The sequence below is a fragment of the Lolium rigidum genome, chromosome 5 (assembly GCF_022539505.1).
Source record: "Lolium rigidum isolate FL_2022 chromosome 5, APGP_CSIRO_Lrig_0.1, whole genome shotgun sequence".
Classification (NCBI taxonomy): Eukaryota; Viridiplantae; Streptophyta; class Magnoliopsida; order Poales; family Poaceae; genus Lolium; species Lolium rigidum.
The window spans coordinates 31,594,669-31,612,536 of NC_061512.1; the positions used below are offsets into that span (position 1 = coordinate 31,594,669).

Sequence of the window (17,868 nt, forward strand, 5' to 3'; positions counted from 1 at the left end):
CCGGGCCTGGCCAGATGCAGCTCCTGCTCGAGTTCCCAAGGCCTGGAGGCGGCCAGGGCGAGGCGGCCAAGCTGGCCGGAGACGGCCAGGACGGGGCCGACCGGAGACGGCAGACGCCGGGACAAGGCGTGGCCCAGCAGATCCGGCCAAGGACGGCTGGCCGGCGGCGGCCGGGACAGAGAGCTCGACGGGGGGCTCGATTTGGAGCTCTAAAGCGGCCGAAAAAAGGCTAAATTTCTTGGAAAGAGAGAGAAAGAGGAGAGTGGAGCAGCGACGACCGAAAAGATCATCGGCGGCGGTGTGGATCGAGCACGGAGTTGCAGCGTGCAAAGAGCTAAACCTAGAGCTCTGATACCATGTTAAGAATGAGCAACTAGTATTCACAGGGGGCCAAAGGCCAGTACATGTACAAGAGTACAATATGCAGGGAAACCCCTCACACTATGGGAATATACAGTATAGGGGACTTTACACCACTAACAACAAGCATTCTGTCATGAATTGCAGAGAAATAAATTCGAGACAAAAGGCATGAAGGACAACCTTTTTCACTAAAGCAAGTTATATGATACATAAATGTAGTAACTGCTGGCGTCAGCAGCTTACAATACAGGACCAAACAGCAAAGAAATGACAACAACCAACTACACATAAAAGATTTAAACTAGCATTAAAGCGCTATAGAACAGACAATTAACAACTGATGAACCCCTTGAAAACAGCAAGTTCAGATTTGAAGCTTGAGCCTAGATACTACCTCCTCAGCCCAGTATAATCCTTAGTAGGTAACAAAACATTTGGCCAGAAACAAAAGTAGCGACACTACCTACCTCCTCAGCAATTTATGCAATCAACCAGTAATTCCAGTAGCTCGTTTTGAAATTTCATTTGATTACATCTACATATACACGCTACTCGTAATTTGTGTCTAAATTATCATTGATTTGACCAACAAAATATACATTACATGTCATTAGAAGTATTATATCAATGGATCCATATATGTGGAAGAAGTCTATAAGAATATATATCAGGAGTAACAAACCGGACAGGGCATCAGCAAGCAGACTGATAACTTTGACTTCAGCAAAATCCATAAGTATAGACAGATATAGCACCAACAACTTAGCAAATCAAAGATAAAATCTGCACTTCTCCTATGCCTGTATCATCAGCGCATCAACTGGTTATAGTCAATGCTTATTCTATATATCTCATTTGATAGCGATGTGACAATATTCATGTTGACACATATACTGATTTTGCAGTACGATAAGAGGGGCGCTTAGAATTTAAGCCTAAATCATCTCATCTCCCCTTGGAAGAGATCTCACAATAAGGAACAGCCTGTCGATGACCCCTTATACTTTGTCATCATGGAACCACCATCTGGTTTCTTTCGGGGACCTTCCATTGCGGCAGTTCCTAACATAGCGGTCATTGTCTTCTGGGCGTTGCTGTTGACCAAATACAACACAGTTAGTATGAGTACAAGTAATGAGCATCATGTTTGACATGCAAAGGGAACTGGGTGGGTGTTATATAACCTTTGATGGCGAGCTAGACAGCATGGACAATATGCTGATACAGACTGAACTTACAGTCATGGCAGGCGACCATGAGTCATACAGTATATCTGCACATAAAAGAACCAGCCATTTTATGTTATAGATCATGCAAAAGAAACTCTGGCCCTACTAACATTTTTACATTTGGTCACAGAATATTCATATGGAATACTAATGAAAGGCCCGAGAAGTAACTTCTAATAAGGTTACAAAGAATCCAAATGTTCAAAGATGAAAGAAAAGGTTAAGTTGCTCCTTTTAGGTATATAAGTAGGATAATTTAACCTAGGTGAGTCAGACGATTACTAGTTTTCTGATTTCAAGGAGGTCCAACAATGATGGATAATCAAGACTGGGAGCATGTTTCAGCCGCATTGAATTTCAGATTCAGTGTCTTTGGTTAACTAAACCAACATACATGGTATTATTAGAATTACCAGTATACGGTCTTCATAACTGTTCAGCTACCTATTCACTTTGTATTTGGTGACAAAACAGCCAAATAGCATCAGATGGATTATCTGGGGTCTATAGCCAACTATACATGGGATAATTTAAAACCTCGCAAAAAAAGTTTCAATGGTTGTCTCCTCAATTTGGACAGAAAGATTGGGGTATTTCACAAATACAAGCAAATGGTTACAAGGAACACACACAATTGCAGATCAATAAATCAAGAAACATGACTCATTGCCTTTGAAGTCCTAGATTCAGTATTGGTAGTGGTCTATAGCCAACTATACATCGGAAATTCAATTCGGCTCCCGGGTGCATATGCTCCCTCTACCAAAAAAATCATATTTCGAAGTGTCAAAAAATTTGGATAAAAAATTATACATGTACATCTCCATAATATATGTGCATTTGCCAAGTTTCACGAAAAAACAATATTTTTGTGGTCTACGTAAAAAAGAAAGAAAGTTTATCTTGTGAAAAGCATTATTTTTAGCACTAAATTTTTTCTTTTTTACACACGTCACATGATAAGTCGATTTTTTATGAAACGGCTTTGTGAGCGCGTAGCACGTGAAGATGTATGTGCGAATTTTTTGTTCCAAATTTTTTAAAATTCAAAATATGTAAAGATGCATTTCAAAATGTAGGGAACATATGCTCCCATGTTCCAAAACACCACTCTCACTATACATGGGATAATTTAAAACCTCGCAAAAAAAGTTTCAATGGTTGTCTCCTCAATTTGGACAGAAAGATTGGTGTATTTCACAAATACGAGCAAATGTTTACAACGAACACACAAAATTGCAGATCAATAAATCAAGAAACGTGACTCATTGCCTTTGAAGTCCGAGATTCAGTATTGGTAGTGGTTACATTACTTGAATGTATGTCCCTTTTATCCATGTTGCAAGGTTTAAACTGTAGGCACTCTTTTCAATGCAATGAAACACAAAATTATTGCGTTTTCTCAAAAAAAAAAAAAACGTAAATCTCTTCAACTCACACCCATCACCAAGTTCAAATGTTACCGAATTACGATGACTCTGTTTGTTTGCTTAGCAAACAGCCACAATGAACCAAGGGAAGGTGCTTGCTTGATTCACATAGGTGTATTTTTATAATTCAGACCTTACGTAAGGGCCACCCTATCCAACTTTCAGGCATTAGGATACGTTTAAGGCGCGGATGATTATCATAAGATATTCCCACCATATCATAAGATTCGCGTTCTTGAAAATCGGCACTGCTCCAAATCCAGAAGACTGACAGAATTCTAGGATTATCCTTTTGGGCAAAGACTTTTATGCAGACTTCTTCTGGATTATCTATGCCATACTGTAGATCAGAGGGGTGGCCTTAGGAGTTCTCTGAGAGGACTAGATATGTTCAAATAAAAAAAATAGGACTAGCTCCAATTATCAAGCTGATAATCCTAACAAGAGGAAAAAAACAAAGGAAAGAGCATATTTTAGCTTAATTAATTGCGATGGTCAATGGTGGGGTGCCTCCCCCAATTTCTTCATCACAAACTACTTGTCACCCACTAGCTGGGGTACCTTTACTAGAATGATGACAGGATAGGGAGATACAAAGTGGAACTACTTCGAATATTAATCAAAATTACAGTGGCAACATGCCGATGTTACCACACTGGGTTGTGCAACATGTAGACTGGAATGAACAGAATGGATGAACAATTTCTTTGATGATTGCGATTATAAGCAAGAGAAGAAAAAGGTGTGTTGGAGATACCATAGCACTGATATGGAAAGTGACTAGTCCTTCTACTTGTGGTTGCGAATGGCCAATTTTATTATAAGATTTAGTGGTTTGAGCTCGATGTACTTACAAAACCAGATGCTAAATGTCACATTTAACAATGGGCAAACTGCATGTCAAGTTAGCTATGTCCTGCTTAAAGATGAAGAAGTTGATCAGAAGCCGTTCAAATATGTAGTTTCGAAGACAGCGTATCTACTTTGAGTGGTTATGCTTTGTAGATGCACACAGCATATGTGCAAATATCTTGTCAGATCGCCACATGGGAGGTGCATTTCACGGGGTCTCTTTTCAAATTGAGGGCCAGAACAGCAATGGTTGAATAGCTTGGGAGTAATTCAGCAGAGCATGAGACATAGAAACCCCAATAATTAACAATTATCGAAACATAACAAGAATTTTCGCAATCACAAAAAAAAATACATTTAAGATTTAACAAGGCCAAACACTTGGTAATCCCATCTAGTGGTAGAACAGAAAAGGTGAAATAAAGCCACCACAACTGCGCAGCTACTCTAGAAACCGCAAAAGCCCACTTGACCAAGGTGGAGTGACGAATGGAATCTTAGCACCTAACCGACAGCTAAACGTTTGATCAGGTTAGGCAAAGAACATTCCTATTATCATTCAATTAAAATCAAAGGCACCAGCATGGAGGCATAAACAAATCTTCCCCCATTAGAGGAGAGGCATAGTGGACAACTTTACCTAAGCATATGTGCCCGTTGCTGTAAATGTGCGGGTGCATCGGCGCCGGGTTGAGGAAGATGACCTGGAACAAAACACGAGCATGATTACGTTAGAGTTGTGGATCAATATTAGTTGTGAAGAAAAGACACCTGAGGCGCGATATTAGTTCTGAAGAAAGAGGATGAAAAAATCACCTGGGGCGCTTCCATGGGGTAATGCTCGGGGAAGTCCACCTGGAGCTGGTACGTCTCGCCGGCGTAGAGCGTGCCCGCCGCTCCGCCCACCTCGATCACCCACCTGCTCATCGAAATTCCTTCTGTTAGCCCAGAACTCTAAATTCAGGAACCCCAGCCCCCACGGCGATTTTGTGATCCAAAATCAACAGCGCGCGGGAAGTGGTAAAAACAGAGGAATCGCAATTCATCCACACGAATCGGTCGCGCGCGGGGGTGGATTGCGCAGGGGAGCGGCGCGCGCGCGGCTCACCTCTGGAGGTTATCGGAGACCCTGTAGCTGAAGCCGGCGGGCGGGCCGACCTGCCACTCGGCGAGCTCCTTCTGCAGCCGGCCGGAGGCGATCTTGCTCAGCGCCTGCCCACGCCATGCAAAGAACGAAACTTTAAGCCCGAATCGCACACGGGAACATCCAATCCGCCGCCTGTTTCCAGATGGATTGGAGGCGAAGGAGAGTTAGGGTTTGATACCTTCCGGGATGGAGTCGAGGAGCTCGTCATGGTGCGGCCGTCCGGGCTGCAGGGGAAGGGGGGGAGAAGGAGACAGAGGAGAGGTCGGCTCGCTCCTAGGGAGGTCTTTTTATTTCTACTATATCCTTTCGGTTCTTTTTTTTTTTGTAAGTACTCCATCCGATTCATATTATTTTATCAGTAACTAGTAGAGATTTGTCTGATACTAAAATATATATCTAGATACATTTTTAATTATGGACAATTAATATGAATAGGACGGAGTACCTATTTTTCTTCCAACCTGAATAAAATACTACTCCGTATCTCTACTACTTAAAAAGACTAAACATAATCCCTATTCTCCCCACCAATTTCGTCCGTTCGTCGTCCCACCAACTATGTAAGATTTTCGTCGTTCTCCTGTTCCGCACACGCCTATCTGGGCCGCACCAACATGGGCTTCGGTCCTCCCACCAAATCTCTTCGTCGCTGCCCTTCGTTACACCAGTTTTTTCGTCCCTCTTCGCATCTGCCTCTCGTCGTGCAGAACTGAAGTCTAGGGTTCCGTTCTCCTAGGTCAGGCCGCCGCCTATGATCATCGTGCTCCCTCTCCCTGCTCTCGCACTGCTCGGCCTGATGCCCGCCCACCTCTCCCTTCCGCCTTCACTCCCCTCCGCATCGCCGGGAACTTGCCCACCGAAGCCCAAGTGGAGGAGGCGGCCACGACCCGGCTCCTCCCCTTTCCGCGAGGATGGAGAGCTCGCATGGAGGACAACGGCAGGGTGCCCGCATTGTGCGAACCAAGAGCCGCCGAAGACGGTCACGACTCCGTGATATTCATGGCCACCACCGGCATCCGCGCTCGGGAACTGGGTAGGGAGGCCTCGATCTCGGCCTACAGGTGCCTGGATCCGAGCCCGTTGGATTGTTCATTTGATCTTTTTATCACTTAAAACAATCCGATTTATTTCTGCTGTTTTCATAGAGTTTCTTGTTCATATTTCTTCACCCTGATTCCTAACGTCAATTCTATGGTAGCATTGATGGCCAAAACGGAAGTAGTAAGCACGAGGGACAGCCAGCCAAAGGCGATGACTATAAGATTGGTCCGCCCTTTCACATGCCATCGATCTGCCATAATTTCTCAAGAATTCACGGTATATGTTTCAATGTATTCCAATCCGTAGCAAGCATGCTCTCTCCATGCTGTTTTCCATAGAAATTGCATAACAATCAGTAGCATCTGGATATACATAATCAATCATATTCGACCTGAGCAATTGTTTATGCAAGTCAATTGGACATTGAAGCTCTTAGCAGAGCTAGCTGGCTGAGTTGCTTCACTTTGGAAGGAGAAAGGGGCACCTTCCAGTCATCACATCACATGGCAACATGGCTGGTCCCTTTGACTCAATGTCCACGACAATGGATGCGCAGCTTCAAGGTATGATATGTTTGTTCGCTCTTCATGTGCTTACTTTTTTTCCTTCCCACTGTTTATTTCGGGTTGAGAAATGAAGGAAGGTATATTGGCTCCTTACCAGCACATTATTGCTATCCTATTGTGGTCTATGATAAATCAATATTGTGACTTAGGATGCACACTGATATATGTTGTGATCCCTAATTTCACTGATATATGGTTTAGGGTGCATGCCCACAACTCACCTTGGATTATTAAGGTGTGTTTCCCTGTCCAGTGCGTTCCTCTTTATGCTTTATGAGTTTTCATAATTAATTTTGTGTTCATGTTTATGTTATACTAATGGCACGCCATTTATCCTGCTAATGAACATGTTATACTATCATATAGTACTACTGCCCCTTCATGATTAATTATGAGAACAACGATAAATATGGTGCACCTGTTTTTGCTAATATTTAATAATAATGATTGTAGATGCCACCCTTTTCTTGCCATCAGTAATTTATTGTTGCATTTTTTCTTACTATGGTAAATTCTGGGCTGTGATTTCTTTGTCGCATGAAGATATTAGAAAATTCTTAAGCACCTTTCTCTTTAGTACAGGATTTCGGAGCAGAAGAATGTGTACTAAGGATGCCAAGAACATCAGTTAGGATCTCAAGAAAAGATAATCTCAGACTAATGAACCATCTCCGGAAGAAGAGCAGTCTGAACAGGCATTTGATGTGAGGACATTATTTGCTAAGCATGTTCTCTCACAAATACCAGTTATATTTTCTTGACAGCCACGCAACTCTGGAGATGTAGCAAGAGGACCGTCAGCATCCGTTTCAATACGGTAGATATCCTCATGAAGACCCCCTCTGTATTTAGCTCACCAAACAACTTATTAATTGCTGAAGGAAAAACTAATAGCTTCATCTCGAGTTCTCCGGCACCAAAAAGAAGCAGTGACTTGAACCAAAAACTAAAGGAGCCCGACTCAAAAGCACCTGAAACTTTTCTGAAGACAAATGATGCAGTGAATAGTTGATAGATATCTGAAACCAAGCTCAATGAAAGGAAGTAAGTGCAAGATGTGTTACTTCTTTTGTTTCTTGCTTCAGTATGACTCGCAATAGAGAAGTGAATCATGTCGACTGATGTTACATTCAGTGGTTTCTAATTTCTTCCGTCTTAATTTACACAGGTAACCCGATTTGCATGTCAGATGTGTGAACCCGCAACTGCAAGAAGCAGAACTCAGCCGTTTAGCTTAAAGGTGATGGCTCTCTAGGTGAAATCACTTTGTGCTTCATGTGTAGATTGGTTCAAAGAATCAAATTTCATTGTAGGCATGCTACCCAGCTGGAAAAGCAATTGGCCGGAAACTCGGTTTCTCTTACGGATAGCTGATCGGACAAGAGCTACTCCCTCTGTCCCATATTTTTTTATGCTAATATAGATGTATGTAAACACATTTTAGTGGTAGATACATCTATTTTAACATCAAGTAATATGAGTCAGAGGGAGTATATCAAAGTTAGCAAAGACGCCATATATTAACAGTGCTCAGCTGGGCACTAGCGCACATCAGGATTACGCGGGAGATTGGGATTTAGTTTTGATGCAAACCGGCATGCGGAATTTTCCTTCCTGCTAAAGGTACACTTATTGTACACCGAATATCGCTCCCAGCTCGATGAACCAGTGTGTTTATGAACCTGAAAGCACTGTCATGAATTATTTTAGTTCCAGTTACCGATTCATATAATAGACACGGTTACTATATTATATATGTATGTATTAAATACTAATACCTGGGAACATAACAATAATTGTTTCAATGTTAGTTGTAACTAAAGCAAGTCCACTGTAACTTATAAAAACTATTTTAACGAGTTTCCCCAATGATTTAGGGGGAGTTGATGGGTGGTACTCTAGCTGTGGTTAGCAATGAGAATGAAGGATTAACATTTACATTCAAAATACCTTGCAAGCATACTGTAAAAGATGTGCACATTGATGATCCTGATGATGTGTCCAGTTCTCATAATGATTTCACTGTCAGTGATATAGAAGGTTCTTACTGTAAATGTTAGGAGCATAGATGACGAGCAAGATGATGATTTAATGGTCTTTGAACTAAATAGTCAAGCTGAATGGATTTACAGTTCATGGGTTGGCAGTAAGTTTCCGACAGTACAAGAAACCTAATCCCTCTTAACTTGCAAATGGGAATGTGGTATAGTATCAACTTATCCTTGCAAATGGGAGTAGGGAGTAGTTGTTATCTTTCACAGATGCATAACCTTTCAGGAGGCATATAACCTGGCTTGTTCTTATTTTGACACAATCTAGGTGGGGGCAAGATAATCAAGGTGTTCTTATTTTGACAGAATTAACACGTTCTCGAGTTGTAAAATTAGACTCTGAACTCTTCAGCATGTGCTGCTATAATGATGCGCATAATTCATCCCGTGCTGCAGATTATGGTGAAGTATGAGGTGAAATTAACAAGTTATGCAAACCTACCAGCTCAAGACATAGCAGGGGCTACGTCGGGGGAAGCGACGATGATCGACCTTGCCTCCATGGCATATGTCGAGAGGGATGCCGACCGGGAGCAGGGTGTAGTCGGGGACGGCAGGGTGGGAGGTGAAGTTGGCCCGGTGGCGCCGGCCTCCTTGAGTCAGACACATGGGCGCAGGAGGAGGTGAGCTCTAGCGGCGGCGAGAGGCAAGCTCCAACAGCGACGGCGAGAGGTGAACTTGAGCAGCGGCGGCAAGAGGCGAGCTAACGCGGTAGTGGAGCACGTGAGGACGCCAGCCCGCCCTCGAGAGGCCACCGACTCCAAGGGCGGGAGGCCGCCCATCGGCGGGAGGCTGCATCGTGGGAGTCAACCGGCGGGAGGCTGCTAGCGCAAACACGGGATAACGAAGGTGTGAGGCTAACATTGATCGATTGGGGATCAGATGGCGGTTTTCGAAATACGAAGGGTAAAAATAAAGAAATGTTTTCAACTACACTTCCGATAGTAGTATTGTTTAGTTGGTTGTTACGAATGATTCTCCAGGAACACTCATGCATTCCACAATTTCAGGATTTTAAATTTGTTACTGTTTACCAAAAATTTGTCCTATGCAACATATAGTTAATACCCTTCTTTTCTCCCACTTTTATTAATGATGTACTAAGGTAAAGTAATTGCAAATTTGACTGTATATTTTCCCCCTCGACTAAAAACGTAGATTTGGTTAGTACGTCAGAGTTTGACATCACTATTTGATGTTCCATCAGGCTACGTGAGATGATAGACTTTTAAAGCGATGACAATGCTAAGGGCAAATAAAGGGGGTGAAGATGGCATAGCTAAACCAAAGGTAAATGAAAGGGGTGGAGAGGTGGAGTGGAAGAAGCCGCGAGACATGACATTTACAAAGGAGAAAAACATGAGAAGGAGAGTCGATATTCATCCATATGAACCATATTACTTATGTTCCGCACACATTTATAGACTGAAATAATTGTTTACCGGTAGTAATTTTTTTCGTTATCCCGTGGCAACGCACGGGCATTTGTGCTAGTCTCTAAATACCTTTTAAAATTAAAAAAGTGTTACTGTATGTAAAAAATGACTATCAAGATGATCTCACAACCTAAGTGATAGAGAACATCATGCAAAAGTACCTAATTTCCCTTTTAACTTGAAACGTATCATGTACAAAATGAAAATACTATCAAGATAGCCTTAGCTTCTAAGGGATAGAGTATTGTGCAAAAGATAATTTTTTACGTAGGTAGAGAAGTATGCAAGATAAATAGCATATGAACAAACATCTTATGTGGCACCACGAAGAACAAAACATCATGACACAACTTGATTTTTAGGACTGAGCTCAGCCTAATTTGCCGTGGTTCCGGATCTATGAAGACCACATGTTTTGCATGTGTTCGTTGTGCATTTTTCTTGAGAGATTTTATAGGTTGTGAGCACGGGTACCATTATAATCATGCATGGGTAACTATCACAAGGACTTACACCAATCAGTAATCAAGTAAAGTGTAGACAGGGGCATATCCCAATACGGCCAATCGGGTGCATACTTCATAGGATACAAGAAAATTTAGTTTTCTTTTTATCTATACTATTATATTGGAGTCTGTACATTTAAAAAAAAATCTGATATCGAATATTATGAGCATCCAGACTATCTAATTATAATAAACAGCTTCAGATTGATATCTAGCTATCCGTGAGATTTAGATCACTTCTCATACTGTAATCAACATTAGGAGCATTAAAACCGGCGTGCTAGATAAGGAAAGCAAATAGGAAAATTTAATCACAGGATCAGGCTGGAATAAGCGATCACAAAATGGACACAATTAATTAGGAGACGTCAATTGGTAATACATGGAAAGTATACAACGAAACACCAACCACTTTTTTTTTTAATATGGGAGCATCGTCCCAGCCTCTGCATCAATAGATGCACACGGTATTCTTTATTAAAATGAGTACGAGTTTACAGAATATCCATTATTGCAATCAAGGAAAAGCTAAGGTTGACACATGAATCAACCATAAGAAAATGCAACACGTAGAAAAGCTATCCATTTGCTATTCTATTAGCATGTCGCCATCCAGTAGCCTGAAAAAGAAGTCATGAGCAACCATTAGCATCCGGTTGCATCCAGTAACCATATCCTACCGCTGGTTCGGCGGGAGAAGGAAAACTCATTGTTGGATCCATTGAGCAGCGCGTCGGATAACCTGCAAAAAATTAGTCCCAGTATGTTTATTAAAAATGATATCATTCCTAATCCTCTAAATGGACCAACATAAAGCTGAAACTCCAATTCGAATCATCTGTTTTATCATTCTTGTTTACACCATTCAGCCATTTACCAATTCGCTGGTGGGGGATGTTATATGAAAAATATACCATTCACCAAATAATTTTTGCGAAAGGGCAATGAATGAACAAATGATTAACGGTTTCAGTAGAATAACAAAAACAACATTTTTGACACCTATTTCACTTCCATTTGGCTAAATTATCCTTAGTAAGGAGCACTTTATTACTAAGGAACCACATAAATATATTAATTTTCAAGGGGATCTTTAATTTCCACAAATATTTGCGAAGATAAATAGTGTGTCCATTCATCAAGTCAAGATACATAGATTTCACTGAAAATAGACCAGAATCTGGAGGAGGAGGTGGAGGTGGACCCCGAGCAACGCACTGTGCTCATGGCGTCCCTCGAGGTCTGACCTCGAGGAGCTGGCCAAATGGCCGCATCTGGCCGAGGTGTTGCGCGCCTCTGCACTGGAGGAGGAGGAGGCCAGGATGGCCAAGGAGGACGCCGACGCGTAGGCGTTCCTCGCCATGGTGCACCTGCAGGAGGAGGCCATGCGCCAGGCCGCGCTCCAGGAGGAGGAGCTCCTCCTCCGCCTCAAGCATGAGGCGGAGCTTCAGGCCGCTGCGGCGGAGCAGCAGGAGAATGAGTGTCGTTGCCTATTCGACGGTACCTCGGAGGAGGGATCCTCACGAGGGGAAAAGAAGTAGGGGCCATAGGGCGGAGAGTCCTCGCGACGGTGGTACGTGATTTACCCAGCTTCGGAACACCTGCTCGATGAGGCCTACTGCTGCTTGTCTGGAATTATCTGGGCGCTTTCGCGTTGTTACAATGAGTTGTGGTTGTGCCTCTAGGGCTCCCGGGATCCGACTTATAAAGGCGCTCGGATCTAGGGTTTTACACGGAGAGTCCTAGCCGGAATACAAGTTGCCTAACTACGGAATATTACATTGCCGTGCACGTCAAAGATCTGCCTTCCATCAAGGTCGTACTGGATCCGGATACTTCATGGGCCTTTACGGATCCGGCCTCCTTTGTAGGTCGGTTGAGATCCGGCTCCTTGCTCCTGGGCTGGACTTCATCCATCATGATCTTCAGCAACTGGGCCGCCCGATGGGCCAGATGCCACATCACCATCTGTGGGCCACTCGGGCTTGCCGGATCTAGGCCATGCCGTTGATATACCCATAAAGTATACCCACAACAAGGAAGCTGTGATGGAAAAGGCTGGTGGCTCGTCGAGGACACGATGGAAAAGGCCGATGGCTCGTCGAGGACACGATGGAACGCCGAGCTTGTTTCACGGGGCTTCAGATGGAGCGGCGGCGGTGGAGAAGAGGAAGAAGTAGGGCGGCGGAGAGGTGAAGAGGAAGGGCGGGGTTATCAAATACCCCGAAGGATGGTGAGTAGGCTAGGGTTTAGATCAACTACCCTTTTTCATTCGACTTGTAAAATATATAACCTAATTTAAATATATGTCTTTTATCCATTTAAATGTTTTGGGTCTCGTTTAGGGAACACGGCAGGAATGAACTGTCCCCAGAATCAGCAACAGTCCTCGTATCTTCATTTTGAGCAGCAGTACAACTAAGTATCTTCCGGTCTTTCAGAACGGACGAACCAACTATTTTCTCTAGCTCTGTTTTTCAGTGGCTTGGAGGATATACAAAGGCAAAACCTGAGGTAGGATGCGATACGTGCAAGTAAGTTGGCGGTGACATGAAGAACTGCATTTGGTAGAGTAGGTACCAAAAAAATAATTAGTACCACATCGCTAGTTCAACGCTACCAACACCAGGATATATGGGCACCAGGCCGCAACGTGCATCGGCCAGGCGCGGTGGTGCGAGCCTGTTACTCCAGCTAAGCTTTGGAGGGCCTAAAGGGGTTGGCATGGAGGTGGGCTCGAGCCCATGGGCATCGGGTCAAGTTAAGACCGGCTACGTTACGTGGGCTTTGGCTGATTTGGGGTTTACGCTCCCAGCCGTAACTCTGAACTTACCACGTTGACGTCGGTGCCTTGGGTTCGCTCACCTGCCGTGCCAACTCTTTTTTGCCTTACCTTTTTCTCTCTTGATTAGATGTATTTTTTATTTTTTATGATGTATTTTCCCTCCGTACTGGATAAGTCCTTTAAATAAATAGGCTACATCCACACTCGGTTTTTTTTACGTACAGCCCAGCAATAGGGCGTTGCGGAAACACATTCACTTCCAACAGTTCCATGCTAATATGAAGTTTGTCATAAGAGGAATCCAGCAAAATACAACACAGTAGCAATTCTTACAAACCAGTTTCCACAGACTTCTAAATGTGTAAACAGTAAACTGTCGTGCGTCGCAGACTTATTGTTCCTGCTCTGCCATGCCACTTAATCCGAAAAAAACACAGGTTGCCCAAGACGGTGCAGAATGATCGTGCCGACAACCGGTATAAAGAGGAGCTTCGACCATCAGTAGTCATCGCCTCTGGATATCACTTCTTTACAGGTTGGTCGGAGCAAGATGGTGTGCTCAAACTGAGACACGTAGCTCCCCCTCACGTCGCACAATGGAGGGTACGGCTGCAAATAGTGCACGGGCAACCGTGAGTAAACCATGTTACATGATATGGATCAGACGTTTGAGTGAAGATGGTGTTCAACATACCTGAATGATGCCAACATCACATAGGTTTTTCAGGGCCATGAGATACTTGGTCTCACCAATGCGGTCCAAGTACCGGCGGCAAAAGGCAAGTGTTCCAAAGTTGTTGTTGATTGTTCCGAGCAGTTGCTTGGCTTTTGCTACCCTCAATGGTACATGCCCAACATCAAAGTTCTTCATGTAATGACTGCATTCCAAGTCCTCCCTCACAAATCCCTTTCCTGCAAACAGAATGATAGTTATCAAATGTAAAACTGCCAAGAATTTTAACATGCACCTAACTAGGGAAAAAAGATGTAGGTTGTTCAGATCAAAGCCATGCTAGTTAAATGCTAGGGGAAATGCCTTTCACAATAGTAATGCCATTAAAAATACATTTAAGTGTATTTGGACAAATGAGTTCAAGCTATACAGTGACGTACCTGTGGACCCAAAAGTTTCAATTGCATAAAATTCACCCTCTTCCATTTTCGTTTGCTCTCCACCTTTTACAATTGGAACTGATTTCCCTGCATGGATTTGGTACGGTCCAATGCTGTGTCCATTGAGGTTTCGCACACTTTTTACTGCCACAAAACAAGCAATTTGAATCGTCATGCTGTCGCTGTACTTCCAATATCACAGAATGAGAAAAAGAAGTATGAAACTACACGCACCTTGGAACACTTTCCCATTAATTTCAACCTCATATGACTCCATTACTTCTTGGATTGCAGCACCAACATCACAAAGCCGCGCATCTATCCCAGCTTCCTGAAACGAAGGATAAACATTATTGAGTGACAAAGAATATAACTATCAACAGGGTTTTCAACCAAGTAGAGCCGCTATCAGATATTCTATATTACTATGTGCAAAGGTGCTAATGGGAAGCATTCATTCAGTACGTCCGTGTCCATTGACTTAATAGACCACAGCCTTCGATGAGTGAACAGAATGTGTAGATTACCTTGATACCAGTATTTGTGGCGTCTCTTGTTGCTTGAAGCAATGGATCAAACATGGGATTGAATGCGACAGTAAATGCACAATCAACTATGTACCCTAGGAACAATCACAATATCATGTTAGTTCTTAAAATTAGAAATAGCATGACATTAATACTTGCAAGGACAAAACACGTTACACAATATACACCAAAAAATCATTGAAGAAAGAATGGAACAAGGTAATACAGCAGACAGACCATCTATATGCGTCCCAAAATCCAGCTTCATCACATCATCATATTGTAGTACAGTTTTATCACCAGAATTTGGAGTCCAGTGAGCTGCAACCCTAAACATTGAATTTGTTCGTCAATGTAAGAACGATATGCAGTAGTAGTAGGAAACACTCCAGAGGAAATCGTACCAATTCAAGGAACATCCTGTTGGAAAGGCAATACCAGCTTGCAGTCCATTCTCCTTGATAAGTTTCCGAACCATGTTTTCCAACGTTTCGCAGAGTTCAGTCATTAACATTCCAGGCTTCACAATGCTCCTCATGTATTTCCTCACCTAGCAAACCATATTATATATAGTAAAGTTGTAAGCAACAACGTAAACAATATACACGAAGCTTAAAAAAAAAGAGGCTAGTATGTTCTAAACCTGTCTATGAACTTCTGCTGCTCGCCGAACCGAATTGTACATTGGCTTTTGTATTCGTTCCAGTTCCCTCTTTTCTTCACTAGTTGTTCTCCATAAATTACTGAAGAACAATAACATGATTAAATGAAACAGATGGTAATAATCATTTGCTTGCAGAGTTCTTCATTAACAGCGAATAAAACAGAATACAGTTTTTGCGTGGGTTTCAGGAGTTAAGGTCATTCATGCAATTTTAACCCAGGTTAAATGAAACCAATTTATCGCACCATACTCCTAACATCTGATAATTCATTACAGTGGAAATTCAACTATTGGGATATACTTGTACTTACCCATCCAGGTATTGTTGGATTTCACCCTCAGGAAAATCACCTGAAGGGAAAAGCTCATCAACAGGGATGGACGGAGGGTCTGTCTGCTGAAGAAGGTCCTTCTTCTTTCTACAAAAAGCACATGACATGCTCGTAAAACAGAGCAAACCAAAGACGAACATTAATGGTTCAATTGAATAACAGAACTCACTTTGCCTTGCTTTTCTTCTTTTTCTTCTTCGCAGCTGCTGAAACTATCCATTTCAAAGAAAACAGTTAGAATAATCCCATGAGTGACACCCCAGTTCCCAAATGCTAGACAGAATAGCCGAAGCTCCACTGGTCTAGCTCTAGGCGAGAAAACTCAGCTACGAGAACTTGCAAAGTAGAGCTGTCACCTGCTGCTCCATCTTCAGATGGACCGTCGTCATCATCCTCTGGAGGCGAGGACTGAGCTCCTGGAGTAGCACCGTTGCTATCTGCAACTTTGGGTTCTTTTGACGAGGTTACGACCGATTCTACACTAGCTGCCTTATTCAGATTCTCCTGCATCAAAAAATGGGAAGCTTATGAAACGTCAAAGAAAACATATAGCAGCCCAAGGTTCACTCAAGAGAAGCATGGTATGTGAGGTTCAGCAACCCATGCGATCACATATCACTATCTAATAACTGAGGTAACGAAAGGCAAGCAATGTCATCAGGGGCTTCATGACAGCCATTAGGAGAATCCAGGGATAAGTTACAGGAACAGATCGAGACAAAGTATGGACTCAATATCACCACCAAGCTTACAGATGAGGTGATGAAAAGACCATAATAATCACAATAAAGAAAACTGGTAATTGTTGCGACTACGAGAAGACCAATTCCGCGGATCAGAATAGTATCGGTCCATAGCTCGTATGGTTCCTCTCCATCCCCAACAATTTTCACCATGTACCAACAAGTATGAAACATGCCGAAGCAGCAACCACGCAAGCATAGAAACTGTGAGGACAGGCATTCATGCTTCCGTTCAGGAAAAAAAAAAACTTACTTTGGTTTCCGGAGTTTGCGTGACACGCAATGCCTCCATCTCCTTGGTGGCCGCGTCTGCATCTGCACTACCCCCAGCCATATTGTATATTCCCAAAGCTTAGCAATCCAAAAAAAAACCTGAATGAAAGAAATCGTAAGCGCGCGCAAATCCGTGCCGTAACATAACATGTTTATCTCGGTTTAGAAGGGGGAAATATCCTGTTGACTGTTAAGGGCATGTCTGGACACCATTCCACTTGGGAAGGTTTATAACCATGTTACGCGTGCCGATTTCTAAACGAAATAATGCGCTTTTTTATCGCGCGGAATTTCTGAATGTACCAATGTTCAAATCCATATACTACATCCCGTACACGTCGCAAGAATTCGATCACTAATCCTCCTAGTATATCAATCATCCGCTCATACAGTTGAAGAGAGTATCAGAAGCAAAAAAAGGGAAGGAAATCCGACCTTGCGTCACAAGGCGTTGAAGTCCTCGGCCTGTACGGCGGCGGCCGACGGAGAGGAGGGACGGAGGCGCCGGTCTGCCGGGAGGATGCGGGCGGCGCAGTGGAGGCGGCGGCGTCCCGTCGAGCGTGGAGGAGACGAGGAGACGAGGACGGGGAGGTCGACGACGAGCTTGCGGCGGCCGACGACAGTGGCGGGCGGCGGCGACTGGGATCTGCGGCTGTGGCGGCTGCACGAGTTGGGGAGAGTAGGAAACCTCGCTCCGAGTTGGGCTGGGCTCTCTATTCTTTCGGCATAGTTGGGAGATGACCCAGCTAGCACATTCCTAATTCTCAAAAAACAAAAGCCAGCACATTCCTGAACATATACTCGGGAATT

At 43.3% G+C, this 17,868-nt stretch overlaps 2 protein-coding genes across 4 annotated transcripts; both read right to left on the minus strand.

Moving 5' to 3' along the window:
• Positions 1-1,056: 1,056 nt before the first annotated feature.
• LOC124654593 (probable ubiquitin-conjugating enzyme E2 18) lies at positions 1,057-5,274 on the minus strand. The gene is made up of 6 exons (XM_047193588.1): positions 5,200-5,274; positions 4,983-5,086; positions 4,691-4,793; positions 4,515-4,578; positions 1,548-1,636; positions 1,057-1,457 (listed from the first exon to the last, which is right to left on the minus strand). The coding sequence occupies exons 1-6, from the start codon at positions 5,227-5,229 to the stop codon at positions 1,362-1,364; spliced, it is 486 nt and encodes a 161-aa protein (XP_047049544.1). The 5' UTR covers positions 5,230-5,274; the 3' UTR covers positions 1,057-1,361.
• Positions 5,275-13,658: 8,384 nt separating this feature from the next.
• Positions 13,659-17,602, minus strand: LOC124654654 (methionine aminopeptidase 2B-like). Of its 3 annotated transcripts, none has more exons than XM_047193648.1 (13): positions 17,493-17,602; positions 17,039-17,155; positions 16,399-16,546; positions 16,212-16,245; positions 16,022-16,129; positions 15,690-15,789; positions 15,451-15,596; positions 15,284-15,375; positions 15,047-15,141; positions 14,754-14,850; positions 14,520-14,663; positions 14,101-14,318; positions 13,659-14,015 (listed from the first exon to the last, which is right to left on the minus strand). In XM_047193648.1, the coding sequence occupies exons 2-13, from the start codon at positions 17,117-17,119 to the stop codon at positions 13,905-13,907; spliced, it is 1,374 nt and encodes a 457-aa protein (XP_047049604.1). In that variant the 5' UTR covers positions 17,120-17,155; positions 17,493-17,602; the 3' UTR covers positions 13,659-13,904. The 3 variants fall into 3 exon arrangements, with proteins under 3 accessions (XP_047049604.1, XP_047049603.1, XP_047049602.1); XM_047193647.1 differs by having other exon boundaries at positions 16,212-16,248; XM_047193646.1 differs by having other exon boundaries at positions 16,212-16,254; positions 17,493-17,601.
• Between the last annotated feature and the right edge of the window lie 266 nt (positions 17,603-17,868).